General features: G+C 46.0%; 1 protein-coding gene and 1 long non-coding RNA gene across 4 annotated transcripts in view; one reads left to right on the forward strand and one right to left on the reverse strand.

Annotated features, from left to right (window-relative positions):
• Window positions 1-19,015, reverse strand: part of LOC147010238 (uncharacterized) — a 22,212-nt gene extending 3,197 nt beyond the window's left edge. Inside the window, exons 1-6 of one of the 2 annotated variants that reach the window (XM_085863089.1) lie at window positions 18,598-19,015; window positions 11,032-11,145; window positions 8,356-8,424; window positions 5,805-5,951; window positions 4,926-5,091; window positions 3,325-3,488 (exon numbers count right to left, since the gene is read on the reverse strand). In XM_085863089.1, the coding sequence (XP_085719215.1) occupies window positions 3,325-3,488; window positions 4,926-5,091; window positions 5,805-5,951; window positions 8,356-8,424; window positions 11,032-11,145; window positions 18,598-18,609 (672 nt within the window). In that variant the 5' untranslated portion in view covers window positions 18,610-19,015. Of the gene's footprint in view, window positions 1-3,324; window positions 3,489-4,925; window positions 5,092-5,798; window positions 5,952-8,355; window positions 8,425-11,031; window positions 11,146-18,597 lie in introns of both variants that reach the window. The other variant, XM_085863088.1, reaches the window with a different exon arrangement.
• On the forward strand, window positions 5,086-15,798 carry LOC147010239 (uncharacterized). 2 transcript variants are annotated; one of them, XR_015053053.1, is made up of 4 exons: window positions 5,086-5,296; window positions 11,744-11,842; window positions 12,876-12,994; window positions 14,504-15,798. It is a non-coding gene; the product is annotated as an uncharacterized LOC147010239 (long non-coding RNA). The 2 variants fall into 2 exon arrangements; XR_015053054.1 differs by lacking the exon at window positions 5,086-5,296 and adding an exon at window positions 11,044-11,177.
• Window positions 19,016-20,048: the final 1,033 nt, after the last annotated feature.

Below are 20,048 nucleotides of genomic sequence, written 5' to 3' on the forward strand. Positions count from 1 at the left end.
TGTGTGTGTGTGTGTGTGTGTGTGTGTGTGTGTGTGTGTGTGTGTGTGTGTGTGTGTGTGTGTGTGTGTGTGTGTGTGTGTGTGTGTGTGTGTGTGTGTGTGTGTGTGTGTGTGTGTGTGTGTGTGTGTGTGTGTGTTCGTTCGATATAACTTTGACTTTTCTTTTTGGTTAAACGAAAAGATGGAAGACGCAATATGTCAAGATAACATGTGTTTGAGTGGGTGGGCCAAGATATGTGTGGAAGGAAGAATGGACGTGAATGATAATGCACAGTCAGGACACCATCCATTTCCAAAACGGAAGAAAATGTCGAAAGAGTCTGGCATGCTATCTTGCTCTTCAAAGTGTCTGCTTATGGCATCCAAGGCCAACTCTGCACGTGACTTACTGACTTCCTCGACTCTCGTTGCCAATGTGTGGCTCTCAACAGAATCCTTTCATCTCATCTCCCTGTCAAGCCTGGAGTGCCCCAAGGCATTGTTGTGGGCCAAATCCTATTCATGATCTTCATCAATGATCTCTCTGACTCTTTGGAAAATCCTCTTTATCTATTTGCTGATGACTCCACTCTCTGCCATGACATCCTTCATCATACAGACAGGCAGGCGGCCTCTTCCCTCTCTTCAGAGCGTCGAAAAATTCACAAGCTGGTGAAACACTGAGAGGAGGAGGAGGAGGAGGAGGAGATTGGGACCATACTCTGTGCAGAGCGTTGGTGCTGCTTAAGCAATCTCCTTGGCGATTGGACACAATTCTGGATGGGTCGCCACTCCGATACAGTATACCAGCATTCTGGCACTCATTTTACTGACCTCGGAAGGATGACAGGCCGAGTTAACCCCACCTGGTATTAATTCAACAACTGAGCGGGATCCAAAACCCACCACCCTAACCATTAAGCCAACACCAGGTATTCAAACACTTAGAATATGTCTTTCAATCCTGACAAATGTCACACTCTCACTATCTCTCTCTGAAAAGGATTGTCTGGCAACCACCCATCTACTGTTTTTACGATCCTCTTGAGCATATTCAGTCATTCAAACTCCTGGATCTCACTATCAGCCATTATCTTTCTTGGGCAAACCACATTTCAACATTGGCCTCCAAAGCCAGCCACCAACTGGGCATCCTCCCTCTGACAAAGTCCTTCCTTGACACACCAGAACTCCTGTCCACCTACGAGGCCTTAATCCATAGTTTGATGGAGTATGGCTATCCCCTCTGGGCTTGTTCCCCTGCCTCACATCTTGCTCAGCTTGACGCTGCAGAAACCAAGGCCTTCAAAATTGTTGGAATTTCCACGATGAAGCTGAGTCTATGGATTCATACGCACCTTACCATTACAGACAGGTTGACGGTCTCCCTGTCTTCTTCCACATCATTTCTGTTTTTGCACCCTCTGCTCTTTCTGTGCTTTGTCCATGCCCTCCCCCCCCCCCCCGCTCCCCACCAATGTTTCTGCAGGGCTCACATGGTCCACCATCAACCCCCTTCTGGTGAAACGACCTAAATCCAGGATCACTGCTCACCTCCACTCATTCGTTCCTCGTTTTTTCCCACCTGTGGAACAAACTTCCACATTCTCTTCAATCTCATTCTTCCCTCCAGATCTTCAAGACAGCTGTTCACCCCTATCTCAGATTGTCGCCAATCCAAAACCATGATCTACCCTCATTGACCCCACCGAAATCCTTCCTAGTTCTCCAGTTTTCCCTCCTTGGAGTTTCCTTCTCCATACATGTGTGTTTTGCATCCTGTTTTTGTCCGTTATGTCCTGATCCATTCAGTGTGCTCACGCTTCCATGAGCCTCGACTATGTATATTGGCAGCCATATTGGATTGAAGGGAAAAAAATTTTTAACTCGTACAAAAGCCCATCAAAAATGATGGGTTGGAATTACTTTATTCGAAATATTCAGAAACTGGAAGATATGATGTTTTGTAGCAAGAAGCGTTATTTTAAAACACAATATGTACAAATGTGACCCGATTTTCTTTATCTTCTGGGACGTTTCATTTTGAGGGAACAACCTCGTGAACGTGCCAAAGCCTGAAGCCTCGGCCTAGCGTCAGGTGTGCTTACCTCTTCTTTATTTATTAGACATCCTGTGGATGTACATGAACCCTCGTTTTATTTTGCGTGCGTTGCACATCACGTTCAGTGAATTTCACCTCTATACGACCTGTATTTATTGTTTGTTTTTTTTAAAACACTTCTGCACACCGTCTTTGAGGCCCTGTAGCAAGTCACCGTCTCCATTTTCAATAGAAGAGACGTAATTATTATTTGATGAAAAATGGTTTTCGAGTATTTTTATCCTGAAAAGTAGACGCTTAACTTGAGACGCTTATGTGAACTTGTGTCATTGATGTGAAACTTAAAAAAAAAAAATTGCTGCAGATTGGGTGAAAATGATGATGTCACGAGTCACGTGGTTTGGCAGCCATTTTGGATAGAAAAACGAACCTTATCCGATCAATACAAAACTTCACATACCTGTTCCACACCCGAATAGGAGGCGGAGTGTAAATTTATGATGTCATAGGTCATATGGTTAGGCTGCCATACGAGTTTGAAAACAGTTCCTTTAAAAACCTTCTCTGAAACATCACAACATATGCAGCAATGGTAGTGGATCATAACTGCAAAGTCTCGCTTCGATAGCTTCATTGGTTGCCGAGAATTTTTTTTTTTAATATCTTCTTAAAACTAATGTGGCTGCCACACCACGTGACCATTGAAGTCATCATTATTAAAATATATGCACCAAAAGTAGTGTGTAAAGTGTATATGTGTAAAGTCTCGCATCGATAGGTTACACGGTTTCAGAGAGATATTTTAAAAATATTTTACTTGGAACCAATGTGGCTGCCACATGCCACTGATGATGTCATGGTCATCAAAATGGATGCATCAAGGATTATATTCTTGAAGTATCGCATGTATAGATGAAGCGATGTCAGAGAGAATTTTTGTAATGTGATCCACGAGGCATGGATAATATTGGTTGAAAATCTGAAAAACATCTGTCATAAGGTCTCGCAGCCAGAATGTATATAAAAAAAACAACAACCTTATCCGATCAATGCGAAACTTTAAAGATGTGATCTACCACCCATTCTGAGTTCAATTTAATAAAGATGACGTGATAGGTCATGTGTCCGATCAAAGCGCAGTTGTATCAAAGCGGGGCGGCTTGGTACCCGGCCATAACTGCTCACAGTTATAAAGTGTGTATGTGGTTGGTATTGTTATTACTTTGCATCATACTTTGAACCTGGGATTTCCCAGCACAACCTCACATCGTACACAAACTCACCTTATTTTTGAACAGGTACACCATGCCAATAAGTAGAATCGAAGTGACCATGCCCATCAGGAATGCTGGAACTTGTGTCAGCCATTCTTTGAAGCTGATTTCACTCTTTGTCCAGGGACATTTTAATAAAGTTGTCACATTATATTCAGAAACGTTTGGCTGACCTTTGGGAAGGGGAACAACAATGGGCATTCAGTGATATCGTGCAACTTCATCATGGCACAACTTTAAAAAAAACAAAAATACATATATATGTATATATATATATATATATATATATATATATATATATATATATATATATATATATATATATATATATATATATACACACATACAATTAACATACAGTATCAGTGAAAAGTTTAGACACCTACTCATTCAAGGGTTTTTCTTTATTTTTACTATTTTCTACATTGTAGAATAATAGTGAAGACATCAAAACTATGAAGCAAGAAAAAGAGCAATCAGAGATTGCAAGTCCTCTCCCCCTCCAAGCTCTCCCACCCCTCCTCGCTGCCCCTTGCTCCCCCCCTCTCACCTCCACCCCTCCTCTCCACCCCTCCTCTCCTTCCCCTCCATCCTCTCTCACTCCCTCCCTTACCTTCATTCTCTCTCTCTCTCTCTCTCTCTCTCTCTCTCTCTCTCTCTCTCTCTCTCTCTCTCTCTCTCTCTCTCTCTCTCTCTCTCTCTCTCTCTCTCTCTCTCTCTCTCTCTCCCCCCTCCATCTCCCCCCTCCCTCCTCTTAATATTCCCCATCAGCGAGATTGTTACCATCCTGATGATGTCCCTGGGCCTGCACACTTTTCTCATGCCTACTTCCATCTCCCCTACCAACTAATTAAACGAACTGGTTTGCTTGATGGATGTATTTAATGTGGTTTTGATGTCACGCAGGCATGATGGACCGAATGGCCTCTTCCCATGTCCAATGGCCTTGTTATTGATTTTGAAGAATGTCAGAAATTGAGGAATAAGCACCTGGAATGAAGGACCGGGAAGAAGTTAAGTCGAGGTGTGTTGTCATGAACACCTGAGTCCCAAGTTAACTTGGCCGACTCCTCCGGTGCATTTCTTTCATGTATTTCTTTCGAACCGTTTGAAAAACAACCATACACTTCATTTAAAGTACAGCAGAAAACGAGTCTGTTTGAGGACTAGCATGGCCCTGTTTGTTTCTGTGGACATGTCGAACTATGGATGGAATATACGATATGTTAATCGTAGTATGATTAGCATACCCCTCGCCCCTGCGCATCCTGGACCCCTCGCCCCAGCGCATCCTGGACCCCTCGCCCCTGCGCATCCTGGACCCCTCGCCCCTGCGCATCCTGGACCTCTCGCAAGTGTGTCTCAGACCCTCTGCCCCTGTGCATCCCAAACCACTCCCCTGTGCATGTCCACGACCCCTCACCCCTGCGCGTTCTGGACCCCTCGCAAGTGTGTGTCCCGGACCCCTTGCTCGTCCGATCAACATTATGTTGGATCCATGCATCATACACCACTCAGTCGTGCAACTTTTCAACATGAGGCACTGTAGCAAGTTTCCAAAGCATCACTCAAACAGTTATGAATCCAGTCTCTGCATCCAGCCCATTTACTTGTGGTGGTGTTGATTTGGTGTTTTCGGTTGAGGGAGAAGTTTCCGCAGGAACAGTCTAACCCGTGAAACTTTGTCAAGTTCCACAGTTGTTTCATGTGGGAAAATAATTCCATGATATTCATGTTTGTTTTGTTGGCTTCAGCCTCCTTCTTTTGTAAATGGCTCTAGAAGAAGAAGAAAAAAAAAATCAATCAAATCAAGGAAACAACCAAATTGTCGGTTAAACTCGCAATTCCATGTTTTACATTTCATTGGGGGACAAGACAGAGCCAAAGTTTCACCAAAGTTCACTTTACTATTGTGTTTGTTCACAGATAACCAGTCTTTATGCAATGCCTTCACCAACGTGGACAGAAATTTATGTTGCAGGTTTGTCTACATATTACATACGAATGTTGGGGTGCGAAGGGAATTTGGGGTTGAGAAAGATATTTTAGTGATACTGTTGTATATTTCAAGTGATTGAATGGTTTGGGTAGTGATGCGTTAATACCAAAAATGCAGGCCATTGTAATCCTCATAAAAATCGCTGCCCTTCCTGGACCCCCCATCCGTGCTCGTCCCAGACCTCCCCTCACCCATGTGTATTCTGGTCCCCTCACCAGTGTGTATCGCGGACCCCTCGCCCATGCACGTCTCGGACCCCTCACCTGTGCAAGTCCTGGACTCCCCCTCCCCCCGCCCCCCACACACTCCCTATCCGTGTGCGTCCTGGATCCCCCCCCCCCCGCACACATATCGGACCCATCGCGTGTGTGTCCAGGACTCCCTGCCCATGTGCGTCCTGACCACCCTCACCCCCAATCCCTATGCATGGTCCAAGGAATTGTCATAAAATAAGACAAAACAGGTCCGACTTAATTCCACTTACCCGTACTTGTCTGATGTTGGTTTGGTTAATATCTTTCTGAGTATTCTCCGCAATTTTTGTGAGATTCTTCTTCAGCATCCCTTCGCCAAATTTTCGGGAATATTTTTGCAACGCCTCAGCATACAACCACAACTGCAGCATGACCGTGCACATCTGCACACACAAATGCCAGTCATATAAATGCAATATTCCTGGGATCGTCAATATGAGATGCAGAGGGATTCTGTACGCGGACCTCAAACAATGATAACGTCAAACATGATGCAGCACCAGGGCAGGCCTGTCCCTCTCTAATGACAGGTGTGATCCCCAATATCATTTGATCTTTTTTTATGAAATCATTATTATTTGATACAACCTTTTTTTGGTGGGGGGAGGGGGGGAGTAACTCATCCTAGAGCACACCGTCCTGTGAAGAGGACACAAAGCTGGACATCTTGTGTGCAGTTACTGTGTTTCTATCCTGAAGATCCAAAGATGTATTTCAAAAGAGTAAAGGCCTTTTGGTCATAGCCATGACCCTGCCAATAGGGCAAGTAAATAGAATGGTAAATTTGAAAAATAACAGAGGGTGCCAAGTTGAACAATGTGTAAGTGAGGTACCGTTACTGAAATGGTGATGTTATTGACTTGTAGATGTCATCATAGTTAATATAACAGGTGTGATAGGACCAAGTTGTGCTTATATTTTCTTGTAATTTCATGGTTTGAAGTTTGAAGCAAACAAGACGCAATAATCCCATTTGTCCCACAATATCACCATCGTCATCAAAAAAAAAGACTGAGGTCCAGGGACAACAAAATGGATGTGGTTATCAGACACCTCGTACTTTGATAGAAACTTCAGCAGTGTTGAAGGACTCACTGAAGAGGTTCTACAGAATGGTCCACATCTTGTTACTCCGTTTTACTCTCGACTGGACATAATGTTGCGTTGAAAAGGAGGGAGGATCCATAGATAGATTGTGGTTAGACTTAAAGCATGGACCGTGTGATCACGTAGGTTAGATTCCACTTGTCAGAGCATGTTTGTCACAAGTAAGTCCTATTGTAAAACGTGCGCTGAGGAAGCAACGGGTGTAAACCAGACAGCACTATGGAGTAAGGTTGTATTATGTCTGACCTTCTGATTTGGCGAGGCCAGTTAAGGACTTGTGGGTGCAGAAATCGGAGAAGGTGTGACGTGCATTTAAAGTAGACACCATGTCGAATAAAAACAAAAACAAATGCATCTCTCAGAATGTTTCGACTTCCTCTTTCACACGTGTGGTTATCGGGATTGTATCATAATTCTTCTGCTTCTTCTTCTTCTTAAAAAGACTTCAATTTGACCTTTCCTTCATCCCATGTCTAAAACGTCCAACTGTTGCAACATTTCTTTTCTCTATTGTCTTAATTCTTCTTCATTGCATCCCTCAGGTAATGTCTTTAATCATATCTCTGACTCAAAAAAAAACATTTTAAATCCCACTTTGCAATGCCTGTTCGCTCTTCTGCAATCCCCCACACTCTTTCAACAACTCTCTTTACCTCCCCCCTTCCTCCCTTGACCTACCCCTCCCATCCCCTGCACTCAAAGCCTCCTCCCCTCACTCTTCCTCAACAGTGTGAACCTCAAATATCCGTGGCCTTTGCTCAAACCTCAAAGATCTTTCCATACAGGTTGCCACTGACAAACCAGACATAATCTGCTTAACAGAAACTTTCCTCCACCAAGACGTCTCTGACTCCCTAGGATCTCTCCCCGGTTACTCCCTCCTCCGGTATGACAGACCTGAGCCTCGCCCTGGTGGAGGAGTTGCTCTCTTCATCAAAGACTCTATTCCTCACTCTCCATGCACTGCCCTCACTCCCCCACACACCCAGGAATACCTCTGGCTACGGCTTCCCCTCCACTCCCACTTCATGTTCATTGTTCATATATATATATATATAGATAAATAATCTCAAAAGGTCATGGATGGATTCGGCCAAAACTTGGTGGACAGGTTGGGGTTGGGTATGATTGGATTTGGTGAAGACCCGGATTCTGCCTATCACTGGGATACAAAACGTTCAGCCTGGTGGAGGGACTGTATGTGCTCTACCGAATACCATTCTAGTTATAAGAAGCATCTTCCTGCCTTTTCGCCTCCCATGCTTTGCATCACCTGGTTTGATGTTCATTTGGATGATCCTTGGGGAATCTCAATATAATATTATTTGAACACGCTACTTTTAACACCATTTGGTCATTCGTGGGGGTCTTGTACCCCAGACCCAGTCGGTCCATGTTGACGGAGGCCGTTTAATGAAACGAACTTGCTAGCTGGGGATAGCAATCCAGCGGACCATTCGGCAGACAGGTAAATGAGACTTGGGGTTTTAAACTTGGAATTCACGTCTAATGAAACGGGGTGGCAGCCACATGAGTTAAACCACCATGATGTGTTCCCATCTGTAAACTTTATGGCCCCCAAAATAATTAAATCTGCTTCGCTGTTATTCGTCCTCCATTTCTTCTTATATCTTATATCATGTGCGATGATTCTTGCTGTAATGTTGGATTCAAACTTACTGCTTGTTCATCCCTGACAGTTGTCACACTTGTCACAGTGAGGGTTGCATCGTTCTGGATGTTATTTCTCTGGAGGAGAGAATAAAAGTATTTTTTCAGCATTATGTTAAAGAAATGTGAAATTTGTTTTTTTGTTAAAGAAATTAAAAGCAGCATCCTTGTTTGAAAAATTTAACAAATTTCATCCGTTATCTTAGTTCATACCACTCTGGAGTTAGACAATACTCGTTCACTTTATTACTTTGTGACTTGTCATTCTGAACTCGATTTACTCTTTCCCTTTTCAACTTGTTCGCTTGATCTCACGACCGTCAACATTGTGCAATCGGCTGCACAGTTCTCTGGTTGTACTGTCACCACGGTCAGCCTGTGGCAGTCGTCACCACGGTCCGCGCGTCACCAAGGTCCGCCCGTCTACAAGGTCCACCCGTTACCATGGTCCACCCGTCACCAAGGTCCACCAGTCACCACAGTCCGCCCGTCACCAAGGTCCTCCCGTTAGAATGGTCCGCCCGTCACCACGGACCGCCCGTCTACAAGGTCCACCCGTTACCATGGTCCACCGGTCACCAAGGTCCACCAGTCACCACGGTCCGCCCGTCACCAAGGTCCTCCCGTTACCATGGTCCGCGCGTCACCAAGGTCCGCCCGTCTACAAGGTCCACCCGTTACCATGGTCCACCCGTCACCAAGGTCCACCAGTCACCACAGTCCGCCCGTCACCAAGGTCCTCCCGTTACCATGGTCCGCCCGTCACCACGGTCAGCCTGTGGCAGCTGTCACCACGGTCCGCGCGTCACCAAGGTCCTCCCGTTACCATGGTCCACCCGTCACCGCGGACCGCCCGTCTACAAGGTCCACCCGTTACCATGGTCCACCCGTCACCAAGGTCCACCAGTCACCACAGTCCGCCCGTCACCAAGGTCCTCCCGTTACCATGGTCCGCCCGTCACCACGGTCAGCCTGTGGCAGCTGTCACCACGGTCCGCGCGTCACCAAGGTCCTCCCGTTACCATGGTCCACCCGTCACCGCGGACCGCCCGTCTACAAGGTCCACCCCTTACCATGGTCCACCCGTCACCATGGTCCACCCATCACCACGGTCCACCAGTCACCATGGTCCACCCGTCACCACGGTCCACCAGTCACCATGGTCCACCCGTCACCACGGTCCACCCGTCACCACGGTCCACCAGTCACCATGGTCCACCCGTCACCACGGTCCACCCGTCACCAAGGTCCACCAGTCACCACGGTCCGCCCATCACTACGGTCCACCCGTCACCAAGGTCCACCCGTCACCAAGGTCCACCAGTCACCACGGTCCACCTGTCACCAAGGTCCACCAGTCACCAAGGTCCACCAGTCACCACGGTCCGCCCATCACCACGGTCCGCCCGTCACCAAGGTCCACCCGTCACCAAGGTCCACCCGTCACCACGGTCCACCCGTCACCAAGGTCCACCAGTCACCAAGGTCCACCAGTCACCACGGTCCGCCCATCGACAAGGTCCACTCGTCACCACAGTTGGCACAACAGTCAAAAACGAAGTTTGGGTTTCCACAAATCTTCTTCTTCTTTCGGCTGCTCCCTTTCGGGGTCGCCACAGCGGATCATCCGTATGATCCGCATCGTGATTTGGCACATGTTTTACGCCGGATGCCCTTCCTGACACAACCCTGGTCGCCTGGGTTTCCACAAATGTGTGACATAAATATCAATATAATGTGAAGTACAGTAAGGGGTGTCATGCAGTGTGAGGTGTGGATTTGGTGTGAGATGCAGAGCGGTGTGGGTTCAGTGATCCAAGTTACAGTGCATCGTGAGAGGTACGGTTCGGTGAGGTGTGAGTTTGACAAAGGTGTGATGTAAATATCAATACAATGTAAAGTTTGGTGTGGGTTCAGTATGAGGCACAGTGTGGTGTGGGTTCAGTGTGAGGCACAGTGTGGTGTGGTGTGGGTTCAGTGTGAGGCACAGTGTGGTGTGGGTTCAGTGTGATGCACAGTGTGGTGTGGGTTCAGTGTGAGGCACAGTGTGGTGTGGTGTGGGTTCAGTGTGAGGCACAGTGTGGTGTGGGTTCAGTATGAGGCACAGTGTGGTGTGGGTTCAGTGTGAGGCACAGTGTGGTGTGGGTTCAGTGTGAGGCACAGTGTGGTGTGGGTTCAGTGTGATGCACAGTGTGGTGTGGTGTGGATTCAGTGTGAGGAACAGTGTGGTGTGGTGTGGGTTCAGTGTGAGGCACAGTGTGGTGTGGGTTCAGTGTGAGGCACAGTGTGGAGTGGTGTGGGTTCAGTGTGAGGCACAGTGTGGTGTGGGTTCAGTGTGAGGCACAGTGTGGTGTGGTGTGGGTTCAGTGTGAGGCACAGTGTGGTGTGGTGTGGGTTCAGTGTGAGGCACAGTGTGGTGTGTATTCAGTGAGACTAGCGATACCCATGCACATGCACGGGATAGCAGTATAACATAGCTGGAAGCAGACGACAGACCATACACGGGGATTGATAAAAATACGCATTGTGCAAAATGCAAGTGGTACTATGGAACGCCAAGACTTCCCAAACATTGTCGGCATCTCCGCTAAGTGCCACGGGAATTTTATAGGGATCATGTGACGACGAGCCGAGTTTTTAGTGTGCAAGCTTGGGTTGGGGTTATAATATAGATATGAAACTCACGGTGTCTTTCACCAGGTGAGTGAGGACGGTCGTCATCGAGAAGTTATCACAGGATTTTGTGAGGACAACCATGGTCTGTGCAAACAGAATCGATGTCAGAACCAAGCAAATCACCTGTGAGGATACAAAGTCACAAGAGTGAACAGGTTTTTATATTCATTGAACTCGTTTGTAGTTTGTGCAATTAATTTGGAATCTGCTGCATAAATCTCTTACAGAAAGGGAAAAATAGTTTGGTTTTTTTTTTTTAAAATCATTCAGTCTGTTATTGAATCATTCAGTCTGTTATTGAATCATTCGTTCTTGATTTTTAACCATTGCCTCCATCAACGAAGGTGGAGGTTATGTTTTCAGCTCTGTCTGTGTGTCTGTGTGTCTGTCTGTCTGTCTGTCTGTCTCTGAGCAGGATGTCAAAAAGTTGATGGATTCAGACAAAATTTGGTGGGCAGGTTGGGTGTGTGACAAGGACGAATTGCTTGAGAATTTGGTGAAAATCTCAATCCACATCCGGATCCCAGAATTTTTTTTCTCATTTCCAAGTGATTCTTCACCTTTGAGTGTTTTCAAAAACACACGGACAACTTTGGTTGTTAATATATTTACAACCACAAATGATACGACGACAACCTTTGGTTTATACGATGCAGAAACTCATGAAGTTTTGTGCACACCATCATTACATTTCAATATGAGCTCCGTTTGTCGTGTGCAGGACATCAAGGTGGACCACGAGTTCTTGCCATGTTCGACTCGGCATGTTTGAATCCTCCAGCACGCATACAGCTGTGATCTGAGAATGAAAATCCTGCAGGTTTGTCACCTGTCAAAAATCAAGGGGCATTATGTCCGGTGACCGGTGGGGGGGGGCAGGCAGTTGGTCTGTCTCGGTCAATCCAGCAACCTGGAAAATTTTCATTCAGAACATCTCGAATGACTCAGGTCCAATGACGGGGAGCGCCGTGATCTTCCTTTCTTAGGGATCGGACATTCCAGGCACCCACCCGAAGGGACCTCCTCAGGTTAACCCGAGGAGACCGCAGTGTGGTGGACGACACCTCAGCTCCACCCCGACACACACGACCGCAATCTGACCCGGGAATGTCACCCCGTGGTTTCCCTCCTATCATCAAAGATTGGGGGTCCCAAAGGCTTTGCCCCCAATTGATTGATTTGGGTGTTGGTGGTTAATAATATTTGATTATAAAATCCTCAATTTTCATCTCATTAACTTGAAATTTGAAGAGGATTTGCAGAGGTCGTATTGGGTGTTGGCTTCATGGTTGGGGTGGTGGGCTCGCGATCCAAGGATCGTGAGTTCAAATCCCCCTCGGCTGTTTAATTAACCCCAGGTGGGGTTGACTCTGCCTGCCATCCTTCCGAGATCGACAAAACGAGCGCCAGATTGCTGGTATCCTGTGTCGGAGTGGCGACCCGTCCAGGATTGTGCCCAATAGCCAAGGAGACTGCTTTGGCAGCACCAATGCTCTGCACACAGTATGGTCTCAATGGATTTGCAGATCAGGTCACTCAATTAATCAACCAATTATTTTTGAGGTCAACATAGGCCAAAAGTTCAACATTGGCCAAAGGTCAACAACTCAGGTGGTACTTCTAAAATCCTCAATTTTCATCCGATTGACTTGAAAAGTTGAAGAGTAGTTGCATATTTGGTCATTAAATTCAACGAACCAATTGTTTTTGAGGTCAAATTTGTCTTATGGATTTTGCAAGTACGACATCTGCACGACGTCTACTTGTAACCTGCAAAATCGAAGATTTTTCATAGATATTGGTCAATCGATTTTGTTATTCTTTCTGTCTGTCTGTTTGTTTGTCGCCTACAGGTCACAATTTAAAACCGATCTTCACGAAACTTCACCACGTGGTAGAGTTTGCCATAAGGAAGAAGCCTATTACCTTTTGAGGTCAAAAGGTCAACATTGGCCCAAGGTCAACAACTAAGGTGGTATTTCTAAAATCCTCAATTTTCATCCGATTGACTTGAAATTTGAAGAGGATTCACATTTCAGGTCACTGAATTCAACTAGCCAATTGTTCAGGTCAACATCGGCCAAATTTCTAGATTGTTCATCAGATTGACTTGAAATTTGAAAAGGAGTTGCATATTTGTTAATTGAATTCAACCACCAATTATTGAGGACAAATTTGTTTTGTGGATTTTGCAAGTATCATGCTCTGCACGACGTCTTTTTCTAGTTATTCTGTCTGTCAATCACCGACAGGTCACAACTCCTCATGAAACTTCACCAAGTTGTAGAGGTTGTCTCAACTGAGAAGCCGATTGATTTTGAGGTCATATTTATAAAATCGTCATTTTTAATCCGATTGACTTTAAATTTGAAGAGGATTTGCATATTGCGTCACTAATTTGGGAAACCAACTATTTTTGAAATCAAAAGGTGCTCAACTCAAGGTCAAACTTCTAAAATCAGCATTTTCAATCGGAATAATCAATTTTCATCCGATTCAAGTGAGCTTTAAGATTCTCAATTTTAATCTTAATGAAATGGATAATTTGATGTATCCATGGCAACCTTTGGAGAGGGGGGGTGAATTTTGCAATTATCCTGCTCCGCACGATGTCTTTTTCTTGCTTGTTTGTTTGTTTGTGTGCAGTATATCTCAAAAAATTGTGGATGGATTTGAATGAAATTTGTTGGACAGGTTGGGAGTTTGACTGGGAAGAATTGATTATATACATACATATATATATATATATATATATATATATATATATATATATATATATATATATATATATATATCACGATAACTCAAAATGTTTTGGACGGATTCGCATGAAACTTGGTGCACAGGTTGGGTGTGTGACAAACACGAATTGATTCGATTTTGGTGAAGATCCGAATCCATATTCAGATACGATAATTATTTAATTTTTTTAGTGATTCTTCACCATTGAGGGACAGGGCCAAAATCGTTACGTGACATGATATTTCAAAATTTATTGAGCTTGATATGTTCCACTGGATCAGGCATTGCGTGGCAGAGGTATTCGCTGTACCCAGTGCCCTTCGAGTTTACAGCTGTGTTCCCAAATCAATCAGCCAGTTGAGGCGGTAGTAATAGTAATGCTACAAGAAAATGAGTATAATTGGAGTTGTTAAAGTTGAGATGGTCGTATCAGTCATAGTTGTACAGGAAGTTGGGTAAACTTTATACTTGGGACTTTTATATCGGAGTAAGTCGTCGTCGAAGCTTTAAATCATTATTATCATCATTTAATGTCTGAGATAGGAGGATGATATCCTGTGGTGAATCCCCTGGTACCCTTCCCTATTGGGTGGTTTGCCTTGATTCATCCACCAGGAAGAGACACGCATGCTGGCAGGCTGCAGGGTTCCAGAACTCAAGTACTGTTTCAAAAAGTTTGAAACAACTTTGACTTCCTGCCATTTCTTTGATTTTTGACCGATACCGTTTTCCTTTTCAGGGTTTGGTGGTGTTATTGTGGTATTTGCTCCCTCGGATTTCTAGCTCGGTATCTCAACTATGCCATTGACAGTGAAGCAGAAGACAAAAGTGGTGGCTCTGTGGTGTGAGACTACATCATATGTCGACACCTGCCGGAGGTTCTGCTGGGAATACAACCTCAGAACACGTGATGGACCCACAGATTGTGCCATTCAATGCATTGTGAAACATTTTGAGCACAAGGATACAGTGTCCAACCCAGAACAAGGGAAACAGTGGCAGGCCAGCATCGGAAACCAAGAGCCAAACCAACATCGACGCCGTGCGCGATTCTGCAGTGGACAGTCCAAAAAAGTCCCACTGCCGGTGCTCCCGGGAGCTCAGCTTCAAACCAACATCAGTCTGGTGTATCCTCACTGAGGAACTGAAACTTTTCCCATACATCATCTCTATTAGGCATAAAATGAGTCAAGATGACATGAGAAGGAGACTTGATGTGTGCAATTGGCTCAGTGACAGGATGGAGCGGTACCTAAACCGGATCAACCTGATCTGGTTCAGTGACAAAGCCCATTTCCACTTGAACGGTGCCATCAACAACCACAACAACATTTTCTGGGGGCAGAACCACCTGAGGGGATCACTGAGGGATACCTGAAAGAGCCTAAGGTCACATGCTTCTGAACCTTCAATGCCAGATGGGGAACGCTAGGGTCTTACTCGTTTGAGAATGACAACAGCAGAACAGTGATGATAAATCAATAGTGAGCGTTACTGGACCGTGCTCCAGAAGTTCCACAATTATCTAGTCCAAAAGGTCACCCCAAACCAGCTCAGCATGACCTGGTTTATGCAGGATGGTGCACCCTCACATACAGCTGGTGACACCATCACTTTCCTGCGGCTTCAGAAACCACCTCGTTGCCCTGGGTAGCACTCAAGACTGGGCACCCCATAGCCCAGGCTTGAACCCTCTGGATTACTGGTTCTGGGGGGCTGCCAAGGGCTCTGTCTACACCAACTGCCATGCCACACTGGATCAGTGCCACATGAGACGTACAGGAATGTTGGACAGAACTTTGGAGTCAGGATCAATGCCTGTCTGAACCGCGGAGGGGCACACATCGAGAACGTCAATCACAAGGATTTTGCGTAAATGCCAATCTCAGATCTTGGGCTCTCGCTAACTCCAGCAGGCAGTCACTTATTGTGATCGCAATCAGTAATTGAGAACACCATGTCATAAGCTTTCAGCAAACTTTTGGTTCACGTTCCTGAGGTTTCTGTTTCTTTGTAAATAAACATTTAAAGTTGCATCACTGTTTTTTGTTTTTTTTAACACCCTGTACGTTTCTCCCCTTTGACTCTCAGTTCATTTCTCAAAGCTCAATGTAAGTTCCTTTCCTTCCTGAACAAGAACATCGATTCCTTTTTGAGAAGTCACACCGTACACAGGATCAGGCACATCTGGTCATGTTTGAAAGCTTCCTTTTAAGAGAAGTTCTTAAACAACACTTTAATATTACACCAAACAGGGCTATTAGATGGAATCCAGATCTGCAGCTGATGCTGGCGAGGCGAACCGCTCTGGCTTGACGCCGGCCACTCAGAGCCAAATGGGTTCATGTGTCATCATCAGTGGATGTGTGCTCAATCCCACGCTCCAAGAGGAACTCACCACATTGACTCATTTCTCTCCAAGCCATATTTAGTGGTTTACACTCAATTACAGGTTTCTGTGTTTGTCTTCCCAGTATTTAACTTTCCGTCTCATTCTTAATGGATTGCTCTCCAATCTATACCTGGTGTTGGCTTAATGGTTAGGGTGGTGGGCTTTGGATCCTCGGGTCCTGAGTTTCAATCCCACTCGGCTGTTGAATTAATACCAGGTGAGGTTGACTCCACCTGTCATCCTTCCGAAGTTGGCAAAATGAGTGCCAGCTTGCTGGTATCCTGTGTCGGAGTGGCGACCCGTCCATGGTTGTGCCCAATAGCCAAGAAGACTGCTTAGGCAGCACCAACGCTCTGCACAGAGTGTGATCCCAATCTCCTCCTCCTCCTCCTCTTCCTCTCTAATCTGCGAGAGCAATACACGTCTGACTTATATTACACAGCAGAGCTGAAGGCGAAGATAGAGGGGAGACAGACAAACAATGGATGTGGGGAGGAATGGGGGTGGCAGGATTGGACGCGTGGGATGGGCAAGATGGATGCAGAAGGAAACTCTCAGGATGGAAAACTGGAACTTCAGAAGAAGGAGGGATTGGGGTGGAGTGGGAGGTTGGGGGAGGGGTGTGGTTAACGAGTATAGAAAAGATCATGGTTTTGCATTGGGGATGATCTGAGATGGTGGTGAACAGCTGTCATGAAGATCTGGAGGAAAGAATGAGATCGAGGAGAAGGTGGAAGTTTGTTCTGCAGGTGGGAAAAAGAGGAACAAATAAGTGGAGGTGAGCAGTGATCCTGGATTTATATAATTTACCAGAAGAGGGCTGATGGTGGATCGTGTGAGCCCTGCAGAAACCTGGGAGGAAAGGGAGGTGGGGGGAGGGGAGGGGGAAAAGCACAGAAAGAGCAGAGGGTGCAAGACTGGAAATGAGGTGGAAGAAGAGAGGGAGACCGCCGACCTGTCTGCGATGGTGAAGTGATAAACTCATCGACTCAGCCTCATCGCTGGAGATTCCAATAATCATGGAATTGCCTGATCCATGGAATTACTCCAAACGTGGTATTGCCCAAACCATGGAATTGCCATAACCATGGAATTGCCATAACCATGGAATTGCCTGATCCATGGAATTACTCCAAACGTGGTATTGCCCTAACCATGGAATTGCCATAACCATGGAATTGCCATAACCATGGAATTGCTATAACCATGGAATTGCCTGAACCATGAGATTACTCAAAACGTGCTATTGCCCGAAGCATGGAATTGCCATAACCATGGAATTGCCTGAACCATGGAATTGCCATAACCATGAAATTGCCATAACCATGAAATTACCCTAAACATGGAATTGCCATAACCATGGAATTGTCCTTGACGTGGAATTTCCCAAACCATGTATTTACCCTCACCATGGAATTACCCGAAATGTGGAATTCCCCTCACTGTGGAACTGCGCTCACCATGGAATTCCCCTCACTGTGGAACTGCGCTCACCATGGAATTACCCTAACTGTGATGTCAATGTGTGATTGGAATAATTTCAATTCATTTCAGTTAGTTGGTATAATTTCAGAAAGGCTTTCCACTCATCTCACAACCACGTAACCTGTGCTGTGCTTAGTTATGTGAGTGGAGGTCACTTGGTGGTTATGGTACCTTGAGTTTCACGCAGGGTGGTTATGGTACTTTGAGTTTCACGCAGGGTGGTTATGGTACCTTGAGTTTCACGCAGGGTGGTTATGGTACCTTGAGTTTCACGCAGGGTGGTTATGGTACCTTGAGTTTCACGCAGGGTGGTTATGGTACCTTGAGTTTCACGCAGGGTGGTTATGGTACCTTGAGTTTCACGCAGGGTGGTTATGGTACCTTGAGTTTCACGCAGGGTGGTTATGGTACCTTGAGTTTTACGCAGGGTGGTTATGGTACTTTGAGTTTTGCTCGATTGTACCTTCCATGATAAAGACGAAGTCACACAAACGTCCCTAGAAGTAGTAATGTAAACATAAGCAAATTCGAGTGTAAATTCCGCATGAACCGCATTGCACACATAACACCAAGTTATGTTGTTATTCCTACTAGGGTGAAAGGCGCACCCTTAACCTCAAGGTTGTGACTGAGCTGTTTGTGGTGGTTTATTTGAATCGCAAGGCTCTCATTGGGATGATGTGAACGATTGGATGGATTATAACAGGATTTGAACGTTTTCATCACACCTTAATATCGAGTGTGCAGAGCCTGGTGCTCCGCACACCGCACTCTCCTTGTCCTTCTCTGATACTGGGGGTTACCTTCGGTATATCTATTTACAAGTTATCAAATACACACATTCATCCTTTCACTGATCATTCATTCTTCTCTTGTAAAACTGAAACAACATTCGGGATACTCCATCATTGTATACCAATACTACCTGTCCACCTGACCTCTCCGACCAAGCTTACCGATGTTTCCATAGTCGAGTCTCCGCTACAGAGGACGTCCTGCCGTGGAGCCCAGTGTGAGGTTCTGGACCAGGACGAGACACCCGAGTGGCGATGGTGATGTTGCTCGTCGTGGGAGGACAGGTGACGGCCGTGGCGTCTCTTGCATAGGTGAACAAGGCTGCCGCCTTTGCAGTCGAGACGGACCAGAGTCCAACCCGGTCGGGGCAGGTGTGAAAAGTGTGTCCAGGTGTTGAGGAAACAGGTATCAAAGATGAGGTTCGGACGGGAGGTCCCAGGCTGCTCACATTGTACGAAGTCTTTGGTCTGTGAAGATGTTGAGAAAGAGCAATTGGACTTTCCTCTTCCCTTTGGCCTGTGAATCCGGTCGGTATCACATGAGGGAACTGAGAAACAAGTAACCGGGGCAAAAATGAAGTGAAACCCAACTTGCTCCTCCTACTCCCAACATTCCATTTCAATCAATCCCTGGGGTTTGAGGGTTTACAAACTTTGTCTTTTAAGATGAGTCTCTCCTCTCTCTCTCTCTCTCTCTCTCTCTCTCTCTCTCTCTCTCTCTCTCTCTCTCTCTCTCTCTCTCTCTCTCTCTCTCTCTCTCTCTCTCTCTCTCTCTCTCTCTCTCTCTCTCTCTCTCTCTCTCTCTCTCTCTCTCTCTCTCTCTCTCTCTCTCTCTCTCTCTCTCTCTCTCTCTCTCTCTCTCTCTCTCTCTCTCTCTCTCTCTCTCTCTCTCTCTCTCTCTCTCTCTCTCTCTCTCTCTCTCTCTCTCTCTCTCTCTCTCTCTCTCTCTCTCTCTCTCTCTCTCTCTCTCTCTCTCTCTCTCTCTCTCTCTCTCTCTCTCTCTCTCAGATTCAGATTCAGATTCAGATTCAGATTCAGATTCAGATTCAGATTCAGATTCAGATTCAGATTCAGACCAAACCACTCCACCACCACTCTCCTCACAAATCCTCACATCAAACTCTCGCACCCCCATCACAGATTCAGACCAAACCACTCCACCACCACTCTCCTCACAAACCACACATCCCACACTCACACACCCAACATGGATTCAGACCAAACCATTGCACCACCACTCTCCTCACAAACCCTCACATCCCACTCTCACACACTCAACACGGATTCAGACCAAACCACTCCATCACCATTCTCCTCACAAACCCACACATCCCACTCTCACACACCCAACACGGATTCAGACCAAACCACTCCATCACCACTCTCCTCACAAATCCTCACATCCCACTCTCACACACTCAACACGGATTCAGACCAAACCACTCCACCACCACTCTCCTCACAAACCCTCACATCCCACTCTCACACACTCAACACGGATTCAGACCAAACCACTCCACCACCACTCTCCTCACAAATCCTCACATCCCACTCTCACACACTCAACACGGATTCAGACCAAACCACTGCACCACCACTCTCCTCGCAAACCC

This window comes from Eptatretus burgeri, chromosome 17 (assembly GCF_056783735.1).
Source record: "Eptatretus burgeri isolate ZD-2024b chromosome 17, Ebu_testis_v1, whole genome shotgun sequence".
Lineage (NCBI taxonomy): Eukaryota > Metazoa > Chordata > Myxini > Myxiniformes > Myxinidae > Eptatretus > Eptatretus burgeri.